The 20,795-nt window shown below is 39.8% G+C and overlaps 1 protein-coding gene across 5 annotated transcripts in view; it reads left to right on the top strand.

Annotated features, from left to right (window-relative positions):
• Positions 1-20,795, top strand: part of FRYL (FRY like transcription coactivator) — a 309,775-nt gene that overhangs the window by 189,183 nt on the left and 99,797 nt on the right. For all 5 annotated transcript variants that reach the window (XM_047799032.1, XM_047799033.1, XM_047799030.1 and 2 more), the window contains 10 exons: positions 614-717; positions 1,111-1,219; positions 3,633-3,719; positions 6,645-6,816; positions 7,349-7,481; positions 11,069-11,176; positions 14,594-14,831; positions 16,224-16,409; positions 17,427-17,513; positions 18,846-19,114. In XM_047799032.1, coding sequence (XP_047654988.1) covers positions 614-717; positions 1,111-1,219; positions 3,633-3,719; positions 6,645-6,816; positions 7,349-7,481; positions 11,069-11,176; positions 14,594-14,831; positions 16,224-16,409; positions 17,427-17,513; positions 18,846-19,114 — 1,493 coding nt within the window. The remainder of the gene's footprint in view (positions 1-613; positions 718-1,110; positions 1,220-3,632; positions 3,720-6,644; positions 6,817-7,348; positions 7,482-11,068; positions 11,177-14,593; positions 14,832-16,223; positions 16,410-17,426; positions 17,514-18,845; positions 19,115-20,795) is intronic.

Below are 20,795 nucleotides of genomic sequence, written 5' to 3'. Positions count from 1 at the left end.
GCAAGTGCTTTCTTTCACATAATAAATCCCTTAATCTATGAGGTGGGTACTGTGTTATCTCCGTTTTAAACATGAGGAAATTATGTCACCAAATGATAAAACAATGCTCAAGGCTGGAGTTTTGCCAGTCATTCCTGATTTCAGAGTTTATGCTCTTAATCCGCTATCCCATATTCCTTCTTTTGAAGATAACCTCTCAATATATTTTGCATTATTTCATAAGTTGAAATATCTGTAGTGACATTTGGGGTTCTAAATTTTAATGGTGTATGAACTGCAGTGAGTTACTGAAAGATGAATAATCCTTCCATCATTATGTCAATATTGTTGCATTTAGGTAAGTTGAAGTGTGTATTTAGAGTTCTTAGAAATATTAATATAGTTCTAGTACTTTACTGTTTTCTGAGAATATAAGGAATGATTCAGAATTTCTATATTATGGTTCTTTTGAGCTCTCTAGACTTATCATATAGCAAATATATACGTAACATATTTAGATTGAATAAAAAGGGGAATGGAGAGGCCTTTTAGTTTTGACAGAGAATATAATTCATTTTAGATTATTGCAAGTACTTTAATAAGCTTATTTTTATTTTCTTTTGTTTCTAAACAGAATAAAGATCCCAAAATGTCTCGAGTTGCACTGGAATCTTTGTACAGATTGTTGTGGGTCTATGTAATTAGAATAAAATGTGAAAGCAACACTGTTACTCAAAGGTGAGTGCCTTTGTTTTAAAGTGTATTTAAAATAACGTCTTAGAGATGAAATGAACCCGACTAGTATCCATGAGGACACAGGTGTGATCCCTGGCCTCGCTCAGTGGGTTAAGGATCTGGCATTGCTGTGGCTGTGGTGCAGGCCGGCAGTTGCAGCTCCGATTCGATCGCTTAGCCTGGGAACTTCCATATGCTTTGGTGCGGCCCTAAAAAACAACAACAAAAAATAACGTCTTGGTGAAAAATACCACACTAAGGAATTTTAGTTCACATTATGAATACGTTGAGGAAGAATATGAATTCTCTTAACATGTCGAAGAGCAGGAAAGATATTTTACTAACATTTTGTTGATTTCATTATCTCATTATGACTATATCTTTTTTCCCCAATAGTCGTCTTATGAGCATAGTGTCGGCACTTTTTCCAAAAGGTTCACGTAGTGTGGTTCCTCGTGATACACCTCTCAATATATTTGTGAAGATTATTCAGTTCATTGCTCAGGTGAGTACTTTACCTCATAATTCATATATGCGTGTAAGTTGTGAGAGTAATTTAGAGTCATGGAATTTGTTACACATCTAAAAGCATGATAACAGGGAGTTCCCTGGCGGTCTAATGGTTAGGATTTGGCACTTTCACTGCAAACCCCCCTACCTCCCTGGGTTCAATCCCTGGACTGGGAACTGAGATCCCACATCAAGCTGCTGACACAACCAAAAAAAAAAAAAATTAATTAACAAAAGCATGATAACAAAACATTTATTAATGTTGAAAAGTGAAAAATAAACATAAGCTTAAAAGGTAAAAGACAGATGATGCTGATCATTTTTTGTATACATGCAAAATAAGTTTAAATCGTTGATCTACACACTTGGAGAAGGAAATGAGCCCACAGGTGGGAGGACTTCCTTTAGAAAGGGTCAAGAAAGAGTCTCATAATCCTATACTTAATCCATTTACTAATTAATTCCTGAGTATCTTGAATTTTGGAACATTGTTTTCATAACCTGCACTAATCTAGGTTCTCAGGTACAAACACTAGAATCCACTACAGCTAGTTGAACCGAAGAGGTCTCTTTTGTGTGTGTGTCTTCTTAGGGCTGCACTCGTGGCATATGGAGGTTCCCAGGCTAGGGGGCCAATCGGAGCTGTAGCCACCAACCTACTCCAGAGCTACAGCAACACCAGATCGGAGCCGCATTTGCCACCTACACCACAGCTTACTGCAACGCCGGATCCTTAACCCACTTCCACTCCATACCCAGTGAGGCCAGGGATGGAACCCACTTGCTCATGGATGCTGGTTGGGTTCATTAACCCCTGAGCCATGATGGGAACTCCCCCAAAAGAGATCTTTTGAGGAATATGTAGAGTTTATAGAATCACTAGTAGGCCTGGAGAAACAGATTCTAGTCTAAATGCAACACCAGCAGGAACTACATACAGCATTGGGCTTCTAAGGAAGCTACTGCCTCTGCCACAGTTAAAAAGCTGCCCATTAGGAAGTCCCCACAGGTGCTTCAGAAGCCTGCTGCTACCACCATCTCCACTAGCAAAATCGATTCCTTTCTCCCTGTCCTCTTTCTCTGCTTCCTTCTCTTTGCCCCAGTTCCCAAAGACTCCTGCCAGTGTGTCCCTTGGCTGGGTCGCATCACATCCTGGAGCCTGGAGCTCAAAGGCATCCTAGGAAGTATCATCTTAGTTTTCCAACCTCTGCAGTAAAGGGAGGTTTATTGGAAAGCCATTTCATGGGGGTTCAGTCAGCAAATCCATGGTGTTGTTCCCATTCTCTTTTGGGACATCAGCCCTGGAGAAGCATAGATAGGGTTTCCCTTCCCAATTTAGGAAAAACGCTTTGGTTCCAGGATATTCCTTGAGTTCTCTTTGAACCAAAACTTTGACAACATCGATGACCCATAACATAATTATTTTTGACAGTGAAGACATGAGGGCTATTTAAATAAAATTGTATGTTTCTATTTCCAGGAGCTCAGAAGTAACGACAGGTAAATATCAATGTGTCCATGAAGAATTGTGCTTTAATCTAGTGTTCAGAGAACTTTTGCCATTCGGTTGCACCCCTTGTCCTAGGGTTGTACCTGTTGCCTTGGGTTGGTCATCTCATACCAACACTCCACCAGGACTAAGCCCCTCTCAAGCATCAGTTACTTCTATTAGTTAACTTTTTTTCTTAGAGATTTTATTCCTGCAGCCCGGTTCTTTCTGCCCCAGGATGAACTACCTGTTTCTATGCTGCCATATAGCTATTGTCATGGGGCCTCCTTTGACCGTTATTCTGGGGATTCTTTCACTTGGGTCTTAAATACAATTTTGGCTACTGAGCATTCAAAACTTCTATCCTGTTGGTTTGGGTATTAAATACATCATTTGATAATTAAATAAAACATCTGTAATCATATTTTTAACATTAATTCATGTGTATTTTCCTTTTGTTCAATGAGATTCATGAACTTCTTATGGGCACAGACCTGTGTTTTTGCCATTATTTGTATAATTCTTAACGTGATACCCAACAGATACAGGCAGACCTCACTTTATTGAACTTTACAAATATCAAGGGCTCTTTTTTTTTTTTTTTTAACAAATAGAAGGTTTGTGGCAGCCCTGTGTTGTCAAATGATGGTTAGCATTTTTTTTAAGCAGTAAAGTATTTTTTTAGTTAAGGTTGTACAGTTTTGGCTTTTTTTTTTTTTAGCCATAATGCTATTGCACACTTATAAACTACAGTAAGTGTGAACATAACTTTTATATGCACTGGGAAACCAGAAAAATTTGTGTGACATACTTCATTGCAATTTTGCTTTACAGAGGTCTGGAATGAAACCTGCAATATCCCCAAAGTATGCCCATAGTAGTAGAAAGTTATAAAAATTTATTGATTTTTTTTTTCTAGGAACGTTTGGATTTTGCAATGAAAGAAATAATATTTGATCTTCTTAGTGTTGGAAAATCTGCTAAAACTTTCACCATCAATCCAGAGGTAAAAAAACTATGATGTAATATACTATTACAGTATAATTTAAGTTTCTTTTTAAGAGCACAGTTTCTGGAATCAGAACCCTTAGGATCAAATCTCTAGTTAAAGACTAATTAAAATAACTGTTATTTCCTACCTCTTTGGCCCAGCTGTTCACTAGTAAACTCCTACTCAACCGTTAGACATCAAATTTTCAGATCATTTAAAAATATTTTGCAAACTAATTGCTTATCAGAATCTAATGATACTGGAGAATGTAAAAAGGCAAAACACTTGCTCTATTTTCTCTTAATTTTTTTAAATTACTGTGCTGGTTCTTATAATTAAATCCTCAGATATATAGTTTACAAATGAGTTGGAAAGTTATTAAAGCTTTTCATTTGTAAAAAAAATTTTTTTTTTTTTTGTCTTTTGTAGGACCACTCCGGTGGCATATGGAGGTTCCCAGGCTAGAGGTCCAATCGGAGCTGCAGCCGCCGGCCTACATCAGAGCCACAGCAACGCAGGATCCGAGCCACGTCTGCAACCTACGCCACAGCTCACGTCAACGCCGGATTCCTCAACCCACTGAGCAAGGCCAGGGATCAAACCTGCAAAATCATGGTTCCTAGTTGGATTCATTAACCACCGAGCTGCGACAGGAACTCCTGTAAAATTTTTTTAATTTAGTTAATTATTAGAGTTCCTGCCATGGCTCAGCGGTTAACAGATCTGACTAGCATCCATGAGGACACAGGTTCGATCCCTGGCCTTGCTCAGTAGATTAATGATCTGGCATTGCTGTGGCTATGGTGTAGGCCGACAGCTGCATCTCCGATTCAGCCCCTAGCCGGGGAGCCTCCATATGCCACAGGTGCAGCCTTAAAAAGCAAAAAATAAAATAAGTTAATTATTATTTCTAGATTTTTTTAAGTGAGCAGAAATGAATGTTTTTATAGATGACATAGGTAACATGGTTTTCAGCAACCAAAAGAAATCGCATAATGAAAGACATTTTCCGGGATCATCCATTTTCAAAAATATTCTTTCCATTGAACAAGTTCATTTCTGAAATTAAGTTTTTTCATCACTGAAACTCTTATAGTAAAAAAAAAAACAAAAAAACCCCACCAAAGTTGATTATGCTGTTTTGTTGTTTTTCTACAGGCTTACCTGAGGATTATCTTCAATCTGTACTTTTTTTTCACAAAAATTTTTAAGCTTGTGAGAGCTAGTGTAGTTAAAGCCAGATAAAATTGTTCATTAATCCACTTAATTAAACCATGTGAATTGCAGTACACTGAAAAAGTGAATAAATGAGGACACCCCGTAAACCCCAGTACATTGTGGAACTTTCTCAGTCCCTTCAAGATGCCTAATATGACTATGTGAAGTGAGCAGCTGCTATTTCGACTATTATGTCATATATAAATGGGAGTAAAGCTTAAAACTTTGATCTTCTTTAGGTGACAAAAAAAATATATATATAAATGAAAGTTTTATTTTCTCCTTGTGTTCCAGTGAACAATCTTTCACATCCACTGGAATGCATATACCCATTTCAGAGACCACTGATGTAGGTCATAAATAATGACAGCTTGGGTGGAGATGGTGCAGTGCAGGTAGAAAGAAGATCAATTACTGAGAGAAGATACTGAGTCTAGGGGGAGGAAGTGCATTTGGTTTGAACATAGCACATCTGAGGCATTTTTTAGACATCCAAGTAAAAGTGTCAAATTGGTTTGAGAGTCCAAGTTCAGAGGAGAAGTGAGGCATAAAATTCGTAGTTGATCTGGTATGGGTGGTAATTGAAGCCATGTAAATACATGCACTGATTTCGGGAGGGAATACATAATGATAGGAAAACGCAGTCTAGGGACCTGCCTTGAAGCTGTAACATATCACACCCAGGGAAAGGAGGGTAAATCGGAAATGCGGGCAGAGATGACACTGCCAACAGTGGCACAGATGTGTCCAAGGAAGGGAGTGTTTTGGAGAAGGAGGGATATTGATAGCATCCCATGCTACTGAAAAGTCAGGTAGTACCCAGGAAAAATGCCCACTGTTTTGAGCAGTATGGTCACTAATGAGTAAGAAGGAAGTGTTACAGGGATGGCTCATTCCGTTAAGATCGTTGAGTATAGTTAACAAGACTCAGGCATATTCAGTTAAAAGGGAAATGTTGAAAATGTAAGAAAGAATAATTGACAGTGTAATTTTCTGATAATGCAAGAGCAGATGGGATTCTGACGACTAGGAATACCAGCATCCCTTCTCTTGTAACAGGAGCAAAGGAGATCAGTGTGTTTGGTAGTGAGAAATTGAGGAGAGTTGATGTTTTTTTTTCCTTACTATGAGGTGGGAGACACATCAGCTGCTTGGAGAGGGGAGGGTATGGCCTTAGGGTTGGAGAGGTGAGGAAGGGACAGAGAGGTTTCAAATAAGCCAGGAAATAGGAGAGCCAGTTGACCTCAGAAGTGCATGGGTGGCACTTGAGAATCCGTTATTAAACTCCAGTGCCTGGACTAGTTAAAAAATGTTGGACATGGAGTTCCCATCGTGGCACAGCAGAAACAAATCCGACTAGGAACCATGAGGTTGCAGGTTCGATCCCTGGCCTCGCTCAGCGGGTCAAGGATCCGGCATTGCTGTGAGCTGTGATGTAGGTCACAGACATGGCTCAGATCTGGCATTGCTGTGGCTCTGGCATAGGCTGGTAGAAACAGCTCCAATTAGACCCCTAGCCTGGGAACCTCCATACACTGCGGGTGCTGCCCTAAAAAGACAGAAAACATAAAATAAAATGTTGGACTTACAGGTTAGTTTTTCTTGTGTCCTCCTTTCTCCCAACCCCAAGCGTTACTTGATGAGATGTTTCTAACATGGAAAAAAAAAAATGGAGTTTTCTGACACTCTGACTTCTTTATTTTGCCACTTTTTTCCCTGAAGAGAATGAACATAGGCCTCAGAGTCTTCCTTGTAATAGCGGACAGTTTGCAGCAGAAAGACGGTGAGCCGCCAATGCCGACAACAGGCGTTATTCTTCCCTCAGGAAACACTCTGCGTGTAAAGAAAATTTTTCTCAATAAAACCTTGACGGATGAAGAAGCAAAAGTCATAGGTTAGTGCTACCTGGAATAAATAAATTGCTTTGTGATACAGTTTAATATTCTTCTCTGAAAGTTTGTGATCAAATCTAACATGTATATATTTGCATAGATTTATCTATGCATGTATATATTTGTGTGGTTATTTCACACGAAATACAAAAATGAATACTTTTTTAATAGTAGCTGTAAGTTTTCACGTTAGAAGTCTTTCAGTAAAAGATTTTTTTATATGTATAATGATTTTTATTTTTTTCATTATAGCTGTTTTTTTTTTTTAATAAGATCTTCTTACATGCTACTCTTCACTGCATTTTGCCCTTCCTTCAAATTAACTTCAATTCTGTGCATAATTGTTACATCTTTTCTCCAGTATTCTGAAGCTCATTATCAGGGAGAAGAGTACATTATAGTTGGAACTCCTTCTTTGGTAATGATAAAGTTAATGTTAATTAAAGATTGATAGGGCTTTTGTTTCTTACAGGAAGTAACCAGTCTTTACCTAATTTTTGACATTTTATAGCTGAGGTTTTTTTGCCCCCCTAGGAATGTCCGTTTACTATCCTCAAGTGAGAAAAGCATTAGATAGCATCCTCAGACATTTGGACAAAGAAGTTGGGAGACCCATGTGTATGACTAGTGTGCAGATGTCCAATAAGGAACCTGAAGATATGATTACGTATGTAGTCAATTATTTCTCTTTATGGCCGTTTCCATTTTCCTAAGTATAGAAGGTTGATTATTGCTTGCTTGTTTTCGTACTTTCTCTTCTGGAGTTCTCGCCTATTGCCATCTGCTGCAGTTCTTTTTTTTTTTTTTTTTTTTTCCCCACCTTTTTATGGCCGCATCTGTAGCATATGGAAGTTCCCGGGCTAGGGGTCAAACTGGAGCTGTAGCTGCCAGCCACAGCCACGGCCACAGCCACAGCAGCACTGGAGCCCAGCCACATCTGCGTGGCATCGCCAGATCCTTAACCCACTGAGCGAGGCCAAGCACCAAACCTCCTCAGAGGGACAACATTGGGTTTTAACCTGCTGAGCCACAACGGGAACTCCTGCTGCAGTTCTTAATACAGTGATTCCTTTCACATGCTCAGTTTTGCTCTCTCAAGTACTGTCAAACCAGTATAGATAGCAAAGATCATCCCAGATCTGCCTAGTTTGTTGGCAGTGACAAGGCCTTATACTTATTTGGTGAGTGATAGATAAATCCTAGTTACCCCAGATGTGTGTGGACAGGATTGGTTTATTAAGTCAAACAGATGCTCTTATTTCCAGAGCCTTCTTCAACAAAAAAGAAAACCTGGAGTTCCGTCGTGGCGCAGTGATTAATGAATCTGACTAGGAACTGTGAGGTTGCGATCCCTGGCCGTGCTCAGTGGGTTAAGGATCCGGCATTGCTCTGAGCTACAGTGTAGGTCGAAGACGCGGCTTGGATCCCGTGTTGCTGTGGCTCTGGTGTAGGCCAGTGGCTACAGCTCCGATTCGACCCCTAGCCTGGGAACCTCCATATGCCGTGCGAAAAGGCCCTAGAAAAGGCAAAAAGACAAAAAGAAAGAAAGAAAGAAAGAAAATCTGAAAATCTCTGAGAACCAAGGGTACAGAGGGGAATGATGTTTGAGTAGCTTTTTCGAAGCAATCACCTCCTCTCATCCCCACCTCACCACCCCAGCAACTGCTTGTCAACCCCCATTTTTTTTTTTTCCATGTCGTTAAGCACTTCCTTCCTAGGACGGTGTATTTATGTCAACAATGTCTTCTATTTGCTAGGAAGCATTGACATATTCTTTATATGAGGACTTTTTAAAAGATATTAACATCTGGGAGTTCCCAGTGCAGAAACGAATCTGACTAGTCTCCATGAGGATGCAGGTTCGATCCCTGGCCTCACTCACTGGGTTAAGGATCGGGCATTGCCATGAACTGCAGCATAGGTCACAGACATGACTCAGATCTGGTGTTGCTGTGGTGTAGGCTGGCAGCTGCAGCCCCGATTTGACCCCTTGCCTGGGAACTTCCAGATGCCACAGGTGTGGCCCTAACAAGAATGAATGAATGAATAAATAAATAAATGATATTAACATCTGAATCATAGGACTTAGCTTACCAAATTGGATATTGGACCCCTCAATTAATTAATAATTACTATATCCTAGTATTTGCTACTATTTCTGAGAGTTTCTCTACGGTGAAGCTTTTCTCGTGCATTACGTCCTCTGGGAAATCTTCATCCTTTTTGTCACACTTTCCTCGTTTATGCCATAAGTTTGCCCTCACTGAGTCCCTCTGGCTGCATATGCAGCGTCTTCGATGCCAGCCATGGCAGCATTCCTTGGGGGTCAGCTCTTTCTTCCTGTAACCCCAGATTTCTGTTTGATGTGAATTTCACTTCCCATATTCCTTTCTTTGCTATACTTTAATCTTTGCTATACTTTAATCTTTGTGGACTGATTTCCTGATTATCCACTTTTGTCAAATGTCACCTGAGTTTACCACCAGAGACAAGGAATGAACACAACTCCATCCTTTTGCCATGTATGTGTAAACTGAATAACAAATGTGCAGGGACCAATCACTGTGGACTTTGAAAAAAAATTGATGTGATTGAATCACTGGCTATGATGCACATCTGCCATTTATGTACTGATTAGTGAACCAAAAAGCTAACAGGGAAGCTTGGCTATACAATTACTTATAGTTAATATGTGGTAACGGAAAACTGAACCACCACACTGTTGGGGCCTGGTATTACTTAGCTACATTGTGTAACCGAAATTCATGCACTCTGGAACCAAGCAAAGGGAAAACTGACTGTATATAAAATCGCTAAAAGTAAGTAGTAAGTCCATTGCCACTATAATGAATACCCACCCCTAAAGTCTTCGAACATCCAAATTCTTTTCTTTTTTTCTTTTCTTTTTGTCTTTTTGTCTTTTAGGGCTATACTTGCAGCATATGGAGGTTCCCAGGCTAGGAGTAGAATCGGAGCTGTAGCCACCAGCCTACACCAGAGCCACAGCAGCAGGGGATCCAAGCCGCGTCTGTGACCTACACCACAACTCATGGCAACGCCGGATCCTTAACCCACTGAGCGAGGCCTGGGATTGAACCCAAGTCCTCATGGATGCTAGTCGGGTTTGCTAACCACTGAGCCACAACGGGAACTCCCAATTTCTTCTCTATATAAGAAATATTTTCTTGGGCCAACTGAGACCAATTTGGGAAAAATAAATTAACAGCTTCATCTTGAAGTAGAGACCAAAATAAAAACCAGGATATAAAAGGTTAGCTATTTTAAATAAGTAATAAAATCAGAGTTCCCGTCGTGGCTCAGTGGTTAACGAATCTGACTAGGAACCATGAGGTTGCGGGTTTGCTCCTTGGCCTTGCTCAGTGGGTTAAGGATCCGGCATTGCTGTGAGCTGTGGTTTAGGTTGCAGACATGCCTCAGATCCCGCGTTGCTGTGGCTCTGGCCTGGACCGGTGGCTACAGCTCCAATTAGACCCCTAGCCTGGGAATCTCCATATACCGCAGGAGCGGCCCAATAAATAGCAAAAAAAAAAAAAAAAAAAAGTCATTGAAAATACAGAGGAATTAAATTGTATCTAGCCTCCTTAGGAACCAAGGTTTTCAAAACTTCACATATTCTATTACATAAAAAATACAAATAATGCTTATTTGAATGTGTGTGCATTCTGAATTAAAATAAAAAGCCAAGAACAAACAATGCCAGGAGTGGTATATGAAAATGTCTGTTTTCTAAGACCTTGTTACTAGATGATACTAAACAAAAGAAAAATTTTTGTTAATTTTAGAGGTTCCCCCCAAATAACTATTTGATTATTTAATAAAGGCAATGTTATTTTTGTTTATAATAATTAAATATTATCAAAGGTTAACTATTTAAATTATATGTAATTTTATTTGAAACAACTATAAATAATTTACTTCAATAATGTTTATTATTTAAACATAATTGCTGTTCTGCTTGTTTTCTAATTACCGAAAACCTTTTTTTTTTTTGGCTCGCTAGTTGTGTTTTTTTCCTGAATTAGCTGTCTATCGTTTTCTTCATGTATAAACTGATAATTATCTACTGAATTTATATGTGCTCTTTTTACACTAAATACATTAAACTTTTGGAGGTGGGCTCATACTTTCTGTAATAATTTTTTCACATTTACTTTCATTGTCTTGATGTACGTAAGATACTTCTTAATTGAGTCTTATGTGTGTGTGTTTGTTGTTTGTGTTTTTTTTTTTTAGGGGGGAAAGAAAACCCAAAATTGATTTGTTTAGAACTTGTATTGCTGCTATTCCAAGGCTGATTCCTGATGGTATGAGCAGAACTGACCTCATTGAATTGTTAGCAAGGTAAATGAGAATTCCTGTTTACTATGTTCACTTTTCTTTCTTTCAGTCTCTGTCCATTTCTAATACACTCTGTTACTATTATCGCCAAAAAAAGTAGTGATAAAGACATTTTTAATCCTGTATTTGATTACTTTCCAAACTCCCGTTTTTGTCTTTTATTCTCCCCACTTATTTCTTAACTTTCAAAGTTCTTCTGGATTCTCCTACAAATCCCATTTTTAAATCGCTTGCCTTTCCATCTAGTACTGTTTCTTGGGATTTATATAACACGTTATGTCCCTTAATGTATGAGCATAATCAATATGTGATAATACTCATTAGGCAATTAATTACTGTATTAACTTCCACAGTCATTTCTTTGGAACCGAGCTTGGTCGCCAGGTCTCACTTTTTTTCTTTTATTATAGAGCCTGTAGGGTTCAAGTCTTTATCTCGTTCCTCTGTTAGACTCTATAAAATGAATAAATTGGAGTTCCCATTGTGGCTCAGCAGATTAAGAACCCAAACAGTATCCATAAGGATGGGGGTTTGATCCCTGGCCTCCGCACTTGGTTAAGGATCTCGCATTGCCACAAGCTGCAGTGTAGGTCGCAGATGTGGCTCAATCTGGGGTTGCTGTTGCTGTGGCTGTAGAGTAGGCCAGCAGCTGCAGCTCCGATTCGATCCTTAGCCTGGGAACCTCCATGTGCCATGAATGCGGCCCTTAAAAAAGCAAAAAGAAAAAAAGAATAAATAACATGACGTCAGGCTTAAATACTAGCTGCCAAAACTAATTCTAGGTTGAAGTGATGGCCTTTTGAAAAACTGCTGTGTTGACACAGTTGGGGATTCACTTTAGGTAAGAGGTTAGCACTTTTTTCTGAAAGGGCCAGATAGTAAATATTTCAAGATTTGCAAGCTCTGTGGTTTTTGTCACAGCTACTTATCTCTGGATGTAAAAAGTAGCTACCTGTGAAGCCTGGATTTGGCCCTTGAGCTATGCTGGCCCCCATCCTAAATGGAAAACCAAGTACCAAGACTATTATATATTATAGATCAGTGATACTTGACCTTATTGAAAGATGTTTCCAGCTTGCCAGGCACTTATTACTAAGTCTTCAGTTAAATTCACAATGAATAAACAGTTAACCACCAACCTTTTCCACCTCCTTTTTTTTTTTTGATGGCTGCTCTTGTGGCATACAGACGTTCCCAGGCTAGGGATCAAATCCGAGCTGCAGCCACCAGCCTACACCACAGCCACATCAACGCCAGATACAAGCTGCGTCTGTGACCTACACCACAGCTCACAGCAACACTGGATCTTTAACCCACTAAGCAGGGCCAGGGATTGAACCCTCACCCTCATGGATACTAGTCAGGTTCATAACCCATTGAGCCACAGCGTGAACTCCCACCTCCTTCCTGAAAACACCTAGCATTTCGCACACACTTCCTATCCTCATCTGTTGCAGGTTGCAATCAGAGGCTGAATGATATTGGTCTCTTTAAGGATTTTGAGAAGAAAGGGGTTACTTTAAAACTTTGCTCCATGAGATAAGTTCATCCCCTTCCACTCCGTCTCTTAAGTCTTGCTGTAAATTAGACTGCATGGTTACAAACTTCCTGGCAGCATTAGGAAGGGAAAATAAGTTGTAATTTACAGTGGTATTGCTTGGGAAAGCAGGAAACAACTATTGTTCAGTTCTACTCTTACTCCCTGCACCTCCATATAAGTCACCTACATCTTTGTGGGTAACAATCTGTATCCCTCACCAAAATGAAATTGCATCTACCAAGGCATGGGATGGAGGAGCCTAGGAGAAGAGCAGACCTCTGAACAGTGATCGGCAGTTTGCTTTGCTCTTTACTTTGCTTATTTCCCCTGTGATATTCACTACTCATTAATTTATTTCCACAGGAGGAAAGGTACTAGGGTCTGCTTATTTCACTTCCTACTCCTACTTCCTACTCACATCACAATTCCAAATGATAGATGTCTAAATCTTCTTTACTTAGAAATAAAGCAAGCAAACATACATTGTAAATTTGCAGACCTGTCTGCTTTCTCTAAGGAAGGTTAATTAGTTGTCCTGCCTTAGATCAGCCAGCCCCCATTGTTCTCATCATGCCTCTATCCCCTGACCCACACTTAAATTCATGGATTTAAGCAATGTTGAAATGACCCATAAAGCCAGCAGCAAGGAGTCAGCCACTCTCCTTTCCCACATTATCTCCGTGATGCCACTATCAGAGATAGAATACTGAGCTAGAGACCCTTGATCTGACCCCATATGATATTTCTGATATTCTTTGCTGCTGCCTCGTGGCTTGCTCCCCGAGTCTATCTGCTATAGTACTTTTTCTCTTTGGTCTCCTTGTCCCTTGAAGGGTGGCTTAGTGGAGACCAGAACTGAGTCCAGCAGGGCGAAGCCTTTGATAGCTCTTCTCACCTAAATCACTGGTTTCCTCCTCTGTCGCTGGGGATCACTCTATCTTCCCAGCTGCCCAAGCATGTAATTGTGGCATATCTTAAATATTACCTACTTATTCATCCAGGCTGTTTCTAACTCTGATACATGGGTCTTGATGGTCAATCACAAAAAGAATCCTCTTCAGCCCCCCAACAGAAACTCTTACTCACAAAGCATTTTATGTTGGTAGTGTCACCGCCACAGCCATCTTTTATGATTTTCTTGAAATCCTCTTGCTAATACTACGCTCATGTCCTCATACTCTTTTGATGTCTTTAAAGGGAATTCTATATGGCCTCTCCTATAATTTATTTAAACTCTTTTAAAAGTCTTATGTGTTAAACACATTTTTTCCCACCTTTTTTTCTAAACTCATGGCATTTGTGATGTTTCTCTTAAATTTATCCTCATTCTCACCTTCAGAAATTACTTCTTTTAAATTGATGCCATCTTGATGTGTTGTATTTCTCACTTTACAATCAGACAGGCATCTTATATTTAACTGTAACTTCCGCAGCGTGAAAGGAATGATAGAGGTAAATCATGTCCTATCCAGCGTTAGTGAAGCACTAAATAAATGTGAGCTGGTGCTGAGGTATTATATGATTGGATATAATTTTTGATTGATTATTAGGATAACATAACAGTACTTTAAGGATTAAAGAATTTTCTTTAGTTCTGATTTGTCACTCTGTTTTCTAAAGTACGTATGAATTATGATCAAACATGTTCTGATTTATAGTAAAAATAGCAATAATATTCATAGATTGATATATGAAATTAAGTGAATATGGACTAGCATAAGGGCGAATATATAGCATCAAAGGTGAACATTGGTTCCTATCCTCATACTTCTTACAAATCAATTGAGAGGACATATTTTTAAGGGCTTAGTTTTCAGTTTTAGGTAAAGAACTATTGGGAAGGTTTTTGAGGTTCGCTAATGGAATTTTGTTCTTGGTAGGCTCACAATTCATATGGATGAAGAACTGCGTGCTCTGGCTTTCAATACTCTGCAGGCACTAATGCTTGATTTTCCAGATTGGCGGGAAGATGTTCTTTCAGGATTTGTTTATTTTATTGTTCGTGAAGTGACGGATGTCCATCCCACGCTTCTTGATAATGCTGTAAAGATGTTGGTACAGTTAATAAATCAATGGAAACAAGCAACCCAAATGCATAACAAAACCCAGGACTCACAGGTACCAAACTCCTTCATGATGTCCCTCTGCCTGTGGTCAGTGGTCTGTGACCACTAATGTTAAGACAGATTGACTTTCTCGAAAATTGAAAGTTTGATTATTTTCATTCCCTTTCAAGGTGTTCCTAATCCCTTAAACTTTCCTGTAGTTTATATATTAAATATACTACATTTGTGTGTCTAATCTTTCCTACCTTCTTGCTTTGGTTACAATTCTATTGTTTTGTTTCATTTTTTGCTTTTTAGGGCATATGAAGGTTCCCAGGCTAGGGAATCTTCTTGAATCAGAGCTACAGCTGCCGGCCTATGCCACAGCCACACCACCACCAGATCCAAGCCACGTCTGCCATCTATACCACAGCTCATGGCCATGCCGGATCCTTAAGCCACTGAGTGAGGCCAGGGATCGAACCTGTATCCTCATGGAGCCTAGTCGGGTTCGTGAACCACTGAGCCACGATGGGAACTCCTGGTTATGATTTTGAATAAACATTAGAAAGTAGAGGCAATTCTAGCTCATATTTAGGTTGTGTCCAGTATATTTAAAGCTGATGTAATAGAAAAATTTTGGTAGTCTTCCAGTTGAGTTATTTGATTGTTTTGTCAAAGGCACCAGTCCCTGTTTCACTTATACAGTATGTGTGCTTCTTAGCCATCCTCAAATTGATTTATGGTTATGTAAAGCCTTAGAACCTTGGACTGTTAGAACTGGATCATCTAAGCCAGCCCAGCTTCTCAGCCTTTAATGAGCCTACAAATCACCAGGGACCTGGGAATCTCTCTCTCTTTAACAAGCTCCTAGGTGATGCCACACTGCTGGTCCACACTTTGAATCCAAAAGATACAATCCACTCCCTTCATTTCCCACCTAGAAATGTTAGACCAATGGCAGTTGTCAGCTGTAAGGCTTTTATGTAGCCAGAGAATGATAGAACAGGTACAGAGTTCCTGTTTAAACTGCCAAGTAAATGCTTTTTTCACTGTGTAACTATGACATTTTTATAAATTAAATGCATTTTCCATGGCTTGAGGAATTCCCATTGTGGCTCAGCGAGTTCAAAACCTGATTAGTATCCATGACGATTTGATCGCTGGCCTCACTCAGTGGGTTAAGGATCCAGTGTTGCTGCAAGTTGCAGTGTAGGTTGCAGATGCAGCTCAGATCCCATGTGGCTCTGGCTGTGGTGTAAACTGGCAGCTGCAGCTCCGATTTGACCCCTAGCCCGGAACCTCCATGTACCGCAGGTGCGGCCCTAAAAAGGAAAAAAAAATTAAAAATGGCTTGAGCTGAGGTAGAACTGTAGCCATAATTTTGATGATTTGCTTTAATCTTTATTGTTCTACTGGGATGTCTCTACGTATGTCTTTTTTTAACTTGTGTTTCTTTTTCAAGCATGGCGTGCTTAATGGAGCGTCTCATCCCCCTCCTCTGGAAAGGAGCCCGTACTCCAGTGTGTTCCATGTGGTCGAAGGGTTTGCACTTGTCACTCTCTGTAGCAGTCGACCTGCCACCAGGAGGTTAGCCGTCAGCGTCCTTCGAGAAATACGGGCTTTATTTGCACTTTTGGAAATACCTAAGGTAAGACTGGCTATTTCATTCAGCTATCTAATGAAAGCACTTCAGCTCTCTCCTTTTGTCCCTTCTTATTCCATTTCTGTTTTTTACTATCCAGGTATAACTTACTTTATAACAAGATCATTTTGATAGTGTATCTAAGCTAACCCACCTGCCCTCATTTCCATTTGTAACAAATAGAAAAATAGGGCTAAAGTGAGTGTTTAATGTTTACCTAGGTTGTGCTGGTTTTTTTTGTTTTTTTTTTTTTAATTTTTAAAAATGTTTTTTAGGAGTTCCCGTCGTGGCTCAGTGGTTAACAAATCCGACTAGGAACCATGAGGTTGCAGGTTCAATCCCTGGCCTTGCTCAGTGGGTTAAGGACCTGGCGTTCCCATGAGCTGTGGTGTAGGTCACAGACACGGCTCGGATCTGGTATTGCTGTGGCTCTGGCGTGGGCCGGAGGCTCCAGCTCCAATTCGACCCCTAGCCTGGGAACCTCCATGTGCCGCAGGAGCGGCCCTAGAAAAGGCAAAAAAAAAAAAAGTTTTTTATTTTAAAAAATTTGTGTTAAAGTATAGTTGATTTACAGTGTTTTTTCAGTTTCTGCTGTACAGAAAAGTGACTTAGCCACCACCCATATGCACATGTTCTTTTTTTTTTTTCCCCATTTTCCATCATGTTCTAACTCAGGAAACTGGACATAGTTCCCTGTGCTGTACATCAGCACCCCATCACCCACCCATTGTAAATGTAACAGTCTGCATCTACCAAGCCTAAACTTCCTGTCCATCTCTCTCTGTCTTTTCCCCCCCCAGGTCTGCCCTTCACGTCCATGATCTGTTTCTGTTTGGTAGATAGATCATTTGTGCCATATTTTAGACTCCACATATAAGTGATATCATATGGTATTTGTCTTTCTCTTTCTGGCTTGCTTCTCTTAGTGTGAGAATCTCTAGTTCCATCCATGTTGCTGCAAATGACATGATTTTTCCTTAAACATTCCTAACTTTTTTAGACATGCGATGTCTTTTTTTGTAGGGTGATGATGAATTAGCCATAGATGTGATGGACAGGCTGAGCCCATCCATTCTTGAGAGCTTCATCCATCTCACTGGGGCCGATCAGGTAACTATAAGGATTTCATGCTATTCAGTCTTATTTTGGAACCTAAGACATATGTATATACATATGTGAATTTTCTTCTTACAAACGTCATTCCTTAGAATATATTTTTGAAAACGGTGAAGTTCTTTAAAGATAAAAAAAAAAAAAATAGGAGTTCCCATCATGGATCAGTGGTAACAAACCTGACCAGGATCCATGAGGATTCGGGTTCAATCCCTGGCCTCTCTCTGTGGGTTAAGGATCCGGCGTTGCCCTGAGCTGTGGTATAGGTTGCAGACACTGCTCAGATCCCATGTTGCTGTGGCTGTGGTGTAGGCCAGCAGCTACAGCTCCTATTCAACCCCTAGCCTGGGAACCTCCATATGCCGCGAGTGTGGCCCTAAAAAGACAAATAGACCAAAAAAAAAAAAAAAAGATTGCAAAACTGATGGAAGGATAACTAAGAAGCTTTACTACTTGAAATCACTTTTCTTCTTGTTTTGGAATCCTTGCACAAGAGGTTTCTGTGCTTTCCATGTAACACTTGGCTCTTCCAATTCTTCAGTTATGTGTGACCAAGAGAGATAATAACAGAATTTTATAAACCTAAGAGACGGTTATAAATCCGTGCAATTTGAAGAATTCTGTTTTAGGTTATTAATTATGAATTGGCGAACAAGAAGAGAAATGGATGACTCTCTTGTTGTACCTAAAGCTGTGCCTGGCTCAGAGCGGATACTTTATGAATATTTGTTGAATAATTGAGTGAATTGGGCCTCTGTTCACTTTAAGACTCCATCTTTTGTTGTTTTGTTGTCATTCTGTTGTTTAAATCATTAATAATTTGCTCTGAAAGTACGTCTTTATCTCTTTAGCTTAAGAGCTTTGAATATTGAGAAAATAGTGAGAATTTGTGCCTTTGGAGAGGCTCCCATTTTCCAGTCTGTTCCACATCTGCATAGATAGGGTACATCAGCCTGAAAGTTAATGGTTTATTTTTGAATTCTCTGGTGGTTTCAGTGTGGCTATGAAAGTTGCATATTCCTACATGATTTATATAAGTGGTGGCTCTTAACCTTCTTTGATTTATACATCTTTTTGAGACTAATAAAAACTATGGAATCTCCAGAAAATTGCATGTACCTGTGTGCGCACAAACCTTATTTGCAATTTCAGGAATTCTCCCTTACATGTACCTTGGCCCTCATAGTACCCCAGTTTAAGACCCTCGGTTCTAGAAACTACCAATAGGCCACATATAGTTTAAAGCATTTATATGGGAAAATTTTGAAAGTTGTTGAAATATGCAATAATCAATTGTTTTTGCTTTGTTTTGTTTTTTTCTCTTTATAGACTACTTTGTTATATTGCCCTAGCTCAATAGATTTACTGACATTAGCAGAATGGAACTCCTCTCCTATTAGCCACCAGTTTGATGTGATTAGTCCATCACACATATGGATATTTGCACATGTGACCCAAGGCCAAGATCCATGGATTATAAGTCTCTCCAGTTTTTTAAAGCAAGAAAACCTTCCAAAACACTGCCCTACAGCTGTGAGCTATGCTTGGATGTTCGCCTATACAAGACTTCAGTTATTATCCCCACAAGTTGATATAAAGTAAGTTATTTTCCTAGCATAAATCCGAAAATGTATAGGCTGCCAGCCTTCATACTGTGTGCATTTGATAAGTTCTACAAATTGGGAATCGCATAAATGACATGCCATAATGTACTGGGGTGCAAAGGGGTGAGATGAAATTTGTAGAGATTATAGTCTCATAATCCTTCCATTCTTTTTAGGTAATGTGGTCTCACCAAATTGTAATAGTTAATTTATTTAACTCTGCACTGCTGGGTGCATAGTTGGTGTCCAGTGAATCTGTATTGAATGAAAGAATTAATGAGGAAAGGGTCTGAAGAGGAATATGGAGTATGGATGTGGATATAGATAAGTTTGTAGCTAAAAAGTGAGAAGTAAAGGGAGTTCCCATTGTGATGCAGTGGAAATGAATCTGACTAGGAACCATGAGGATGTGGGTTCGATCCCTGGTCTCACTCAGTGGGTTAAGGATCTGGGGTTGCCATGAGCTGTGGTGTGGGCTGCAGACTCAGCTCAGATCCTGCGTTGCTATGGCTGAGGTGATGGTATAGGCCGGCAGCTGCAGCTCCAATTTGACACCTAGCCTGGGAACCTTCAGACACTGCAGATCCGGCCCTAAAAAGCAAAAAAAAAAAAAAAAGTGAGAGGTTAAGACAAACCAAGCTCGTTGACCTTACTTTGCATGACAACATTGAAAGGAAGGCCATCTGCTGATAATGGCATTCAGTTGTGGTTCTGAGACTAATGGTAAAGAGTTAGAGTAACTGGTGATGTGATGGAGAGTTGACCACGGCTTTATAAGCTGCAGTTTTGTCTTGCTCTTAAATATAGGAGAGAATTTGTGACCCTGATTTGGGGTTCCTGATTTCACCTTATCCAATATGCCATTGATCTAATGGCATGTAATGAGTCGTCTCATCATATAACTTTGTTCATATAAACCCAACATCTGGATAAACTTAACATCTCAGGCTCACATTAAAGGTGCCACACAGAGTTCCTGTCATGGCTTAGCAGAAACGAATCTGACTAGTATCCATGAGGTTGTAGGTTCGATCCCCGGCCTCGCTCAATGGGTTAAGGATCTGGCGTTGCCATGAGCTGTAGTGTAGGTCGCAGCCGTGGCTCAGATCCCATGTTGCTGTGGCTGTGACTGTGGTATAGGACAGCAGCTATAGCTGCGGATTAAAAAGAATTAATTAAGTAATTAAAGGTGCCACAAACCTGGCTCCTCCAGTCTGTTCCCCTTACTTTCTGTCATCGACATCCATAGACTCTGTGTTGGAACCAAAAACCTCTCAAAATTCACTAAATGTGATCTGCCACATCTATTCCATGACTTTTTTTCCACATGAACCTAGAATGCCTTTTATTTTCTTTTCCTCTGTATGCCCACATCTGACACATTGCAAATTCCACTTTATTTTTATGCCCTTCTCATAATTCCAAAGCAGAATTATATTATCTATTTAGATTCTCAGATATTGTGTATTGGATGCTTTTTTCAATTAAATTATAGTTGATTTATAATGTTTCTGCAATTTCCATTGTACAGCAAAGTGACCCAATCACACACATTTCCCTGTGCTGTACAGTAGGACCCCATTGCTCATCCATTCCAAATGTAACAGGTTGCATCCTCCACCCCCAAACTCTCCATCCATCCCACTCCCTCCCCCTGACAACCATAAATCTGTTC

This window comes from Phacochoerus africanus, chromosome 10 (assembly GCF_016906955.1).
Source record: "Phacochoerus africanus isolate WHEZ1 chromosome 10, ROS_Pafr_v1, whole genome shotgun sequence".
NCBI classification, from domain to species: domain Eukaryota; kingdom Metazoa; phylum Chordata; class Mammalia; order Artiodactyla; family Suidae; genus Phacochoerus; species Phacochoerus africanus.
This window is presented reverse-complemented; position numbering and strand designations above follow the sequence as displayed.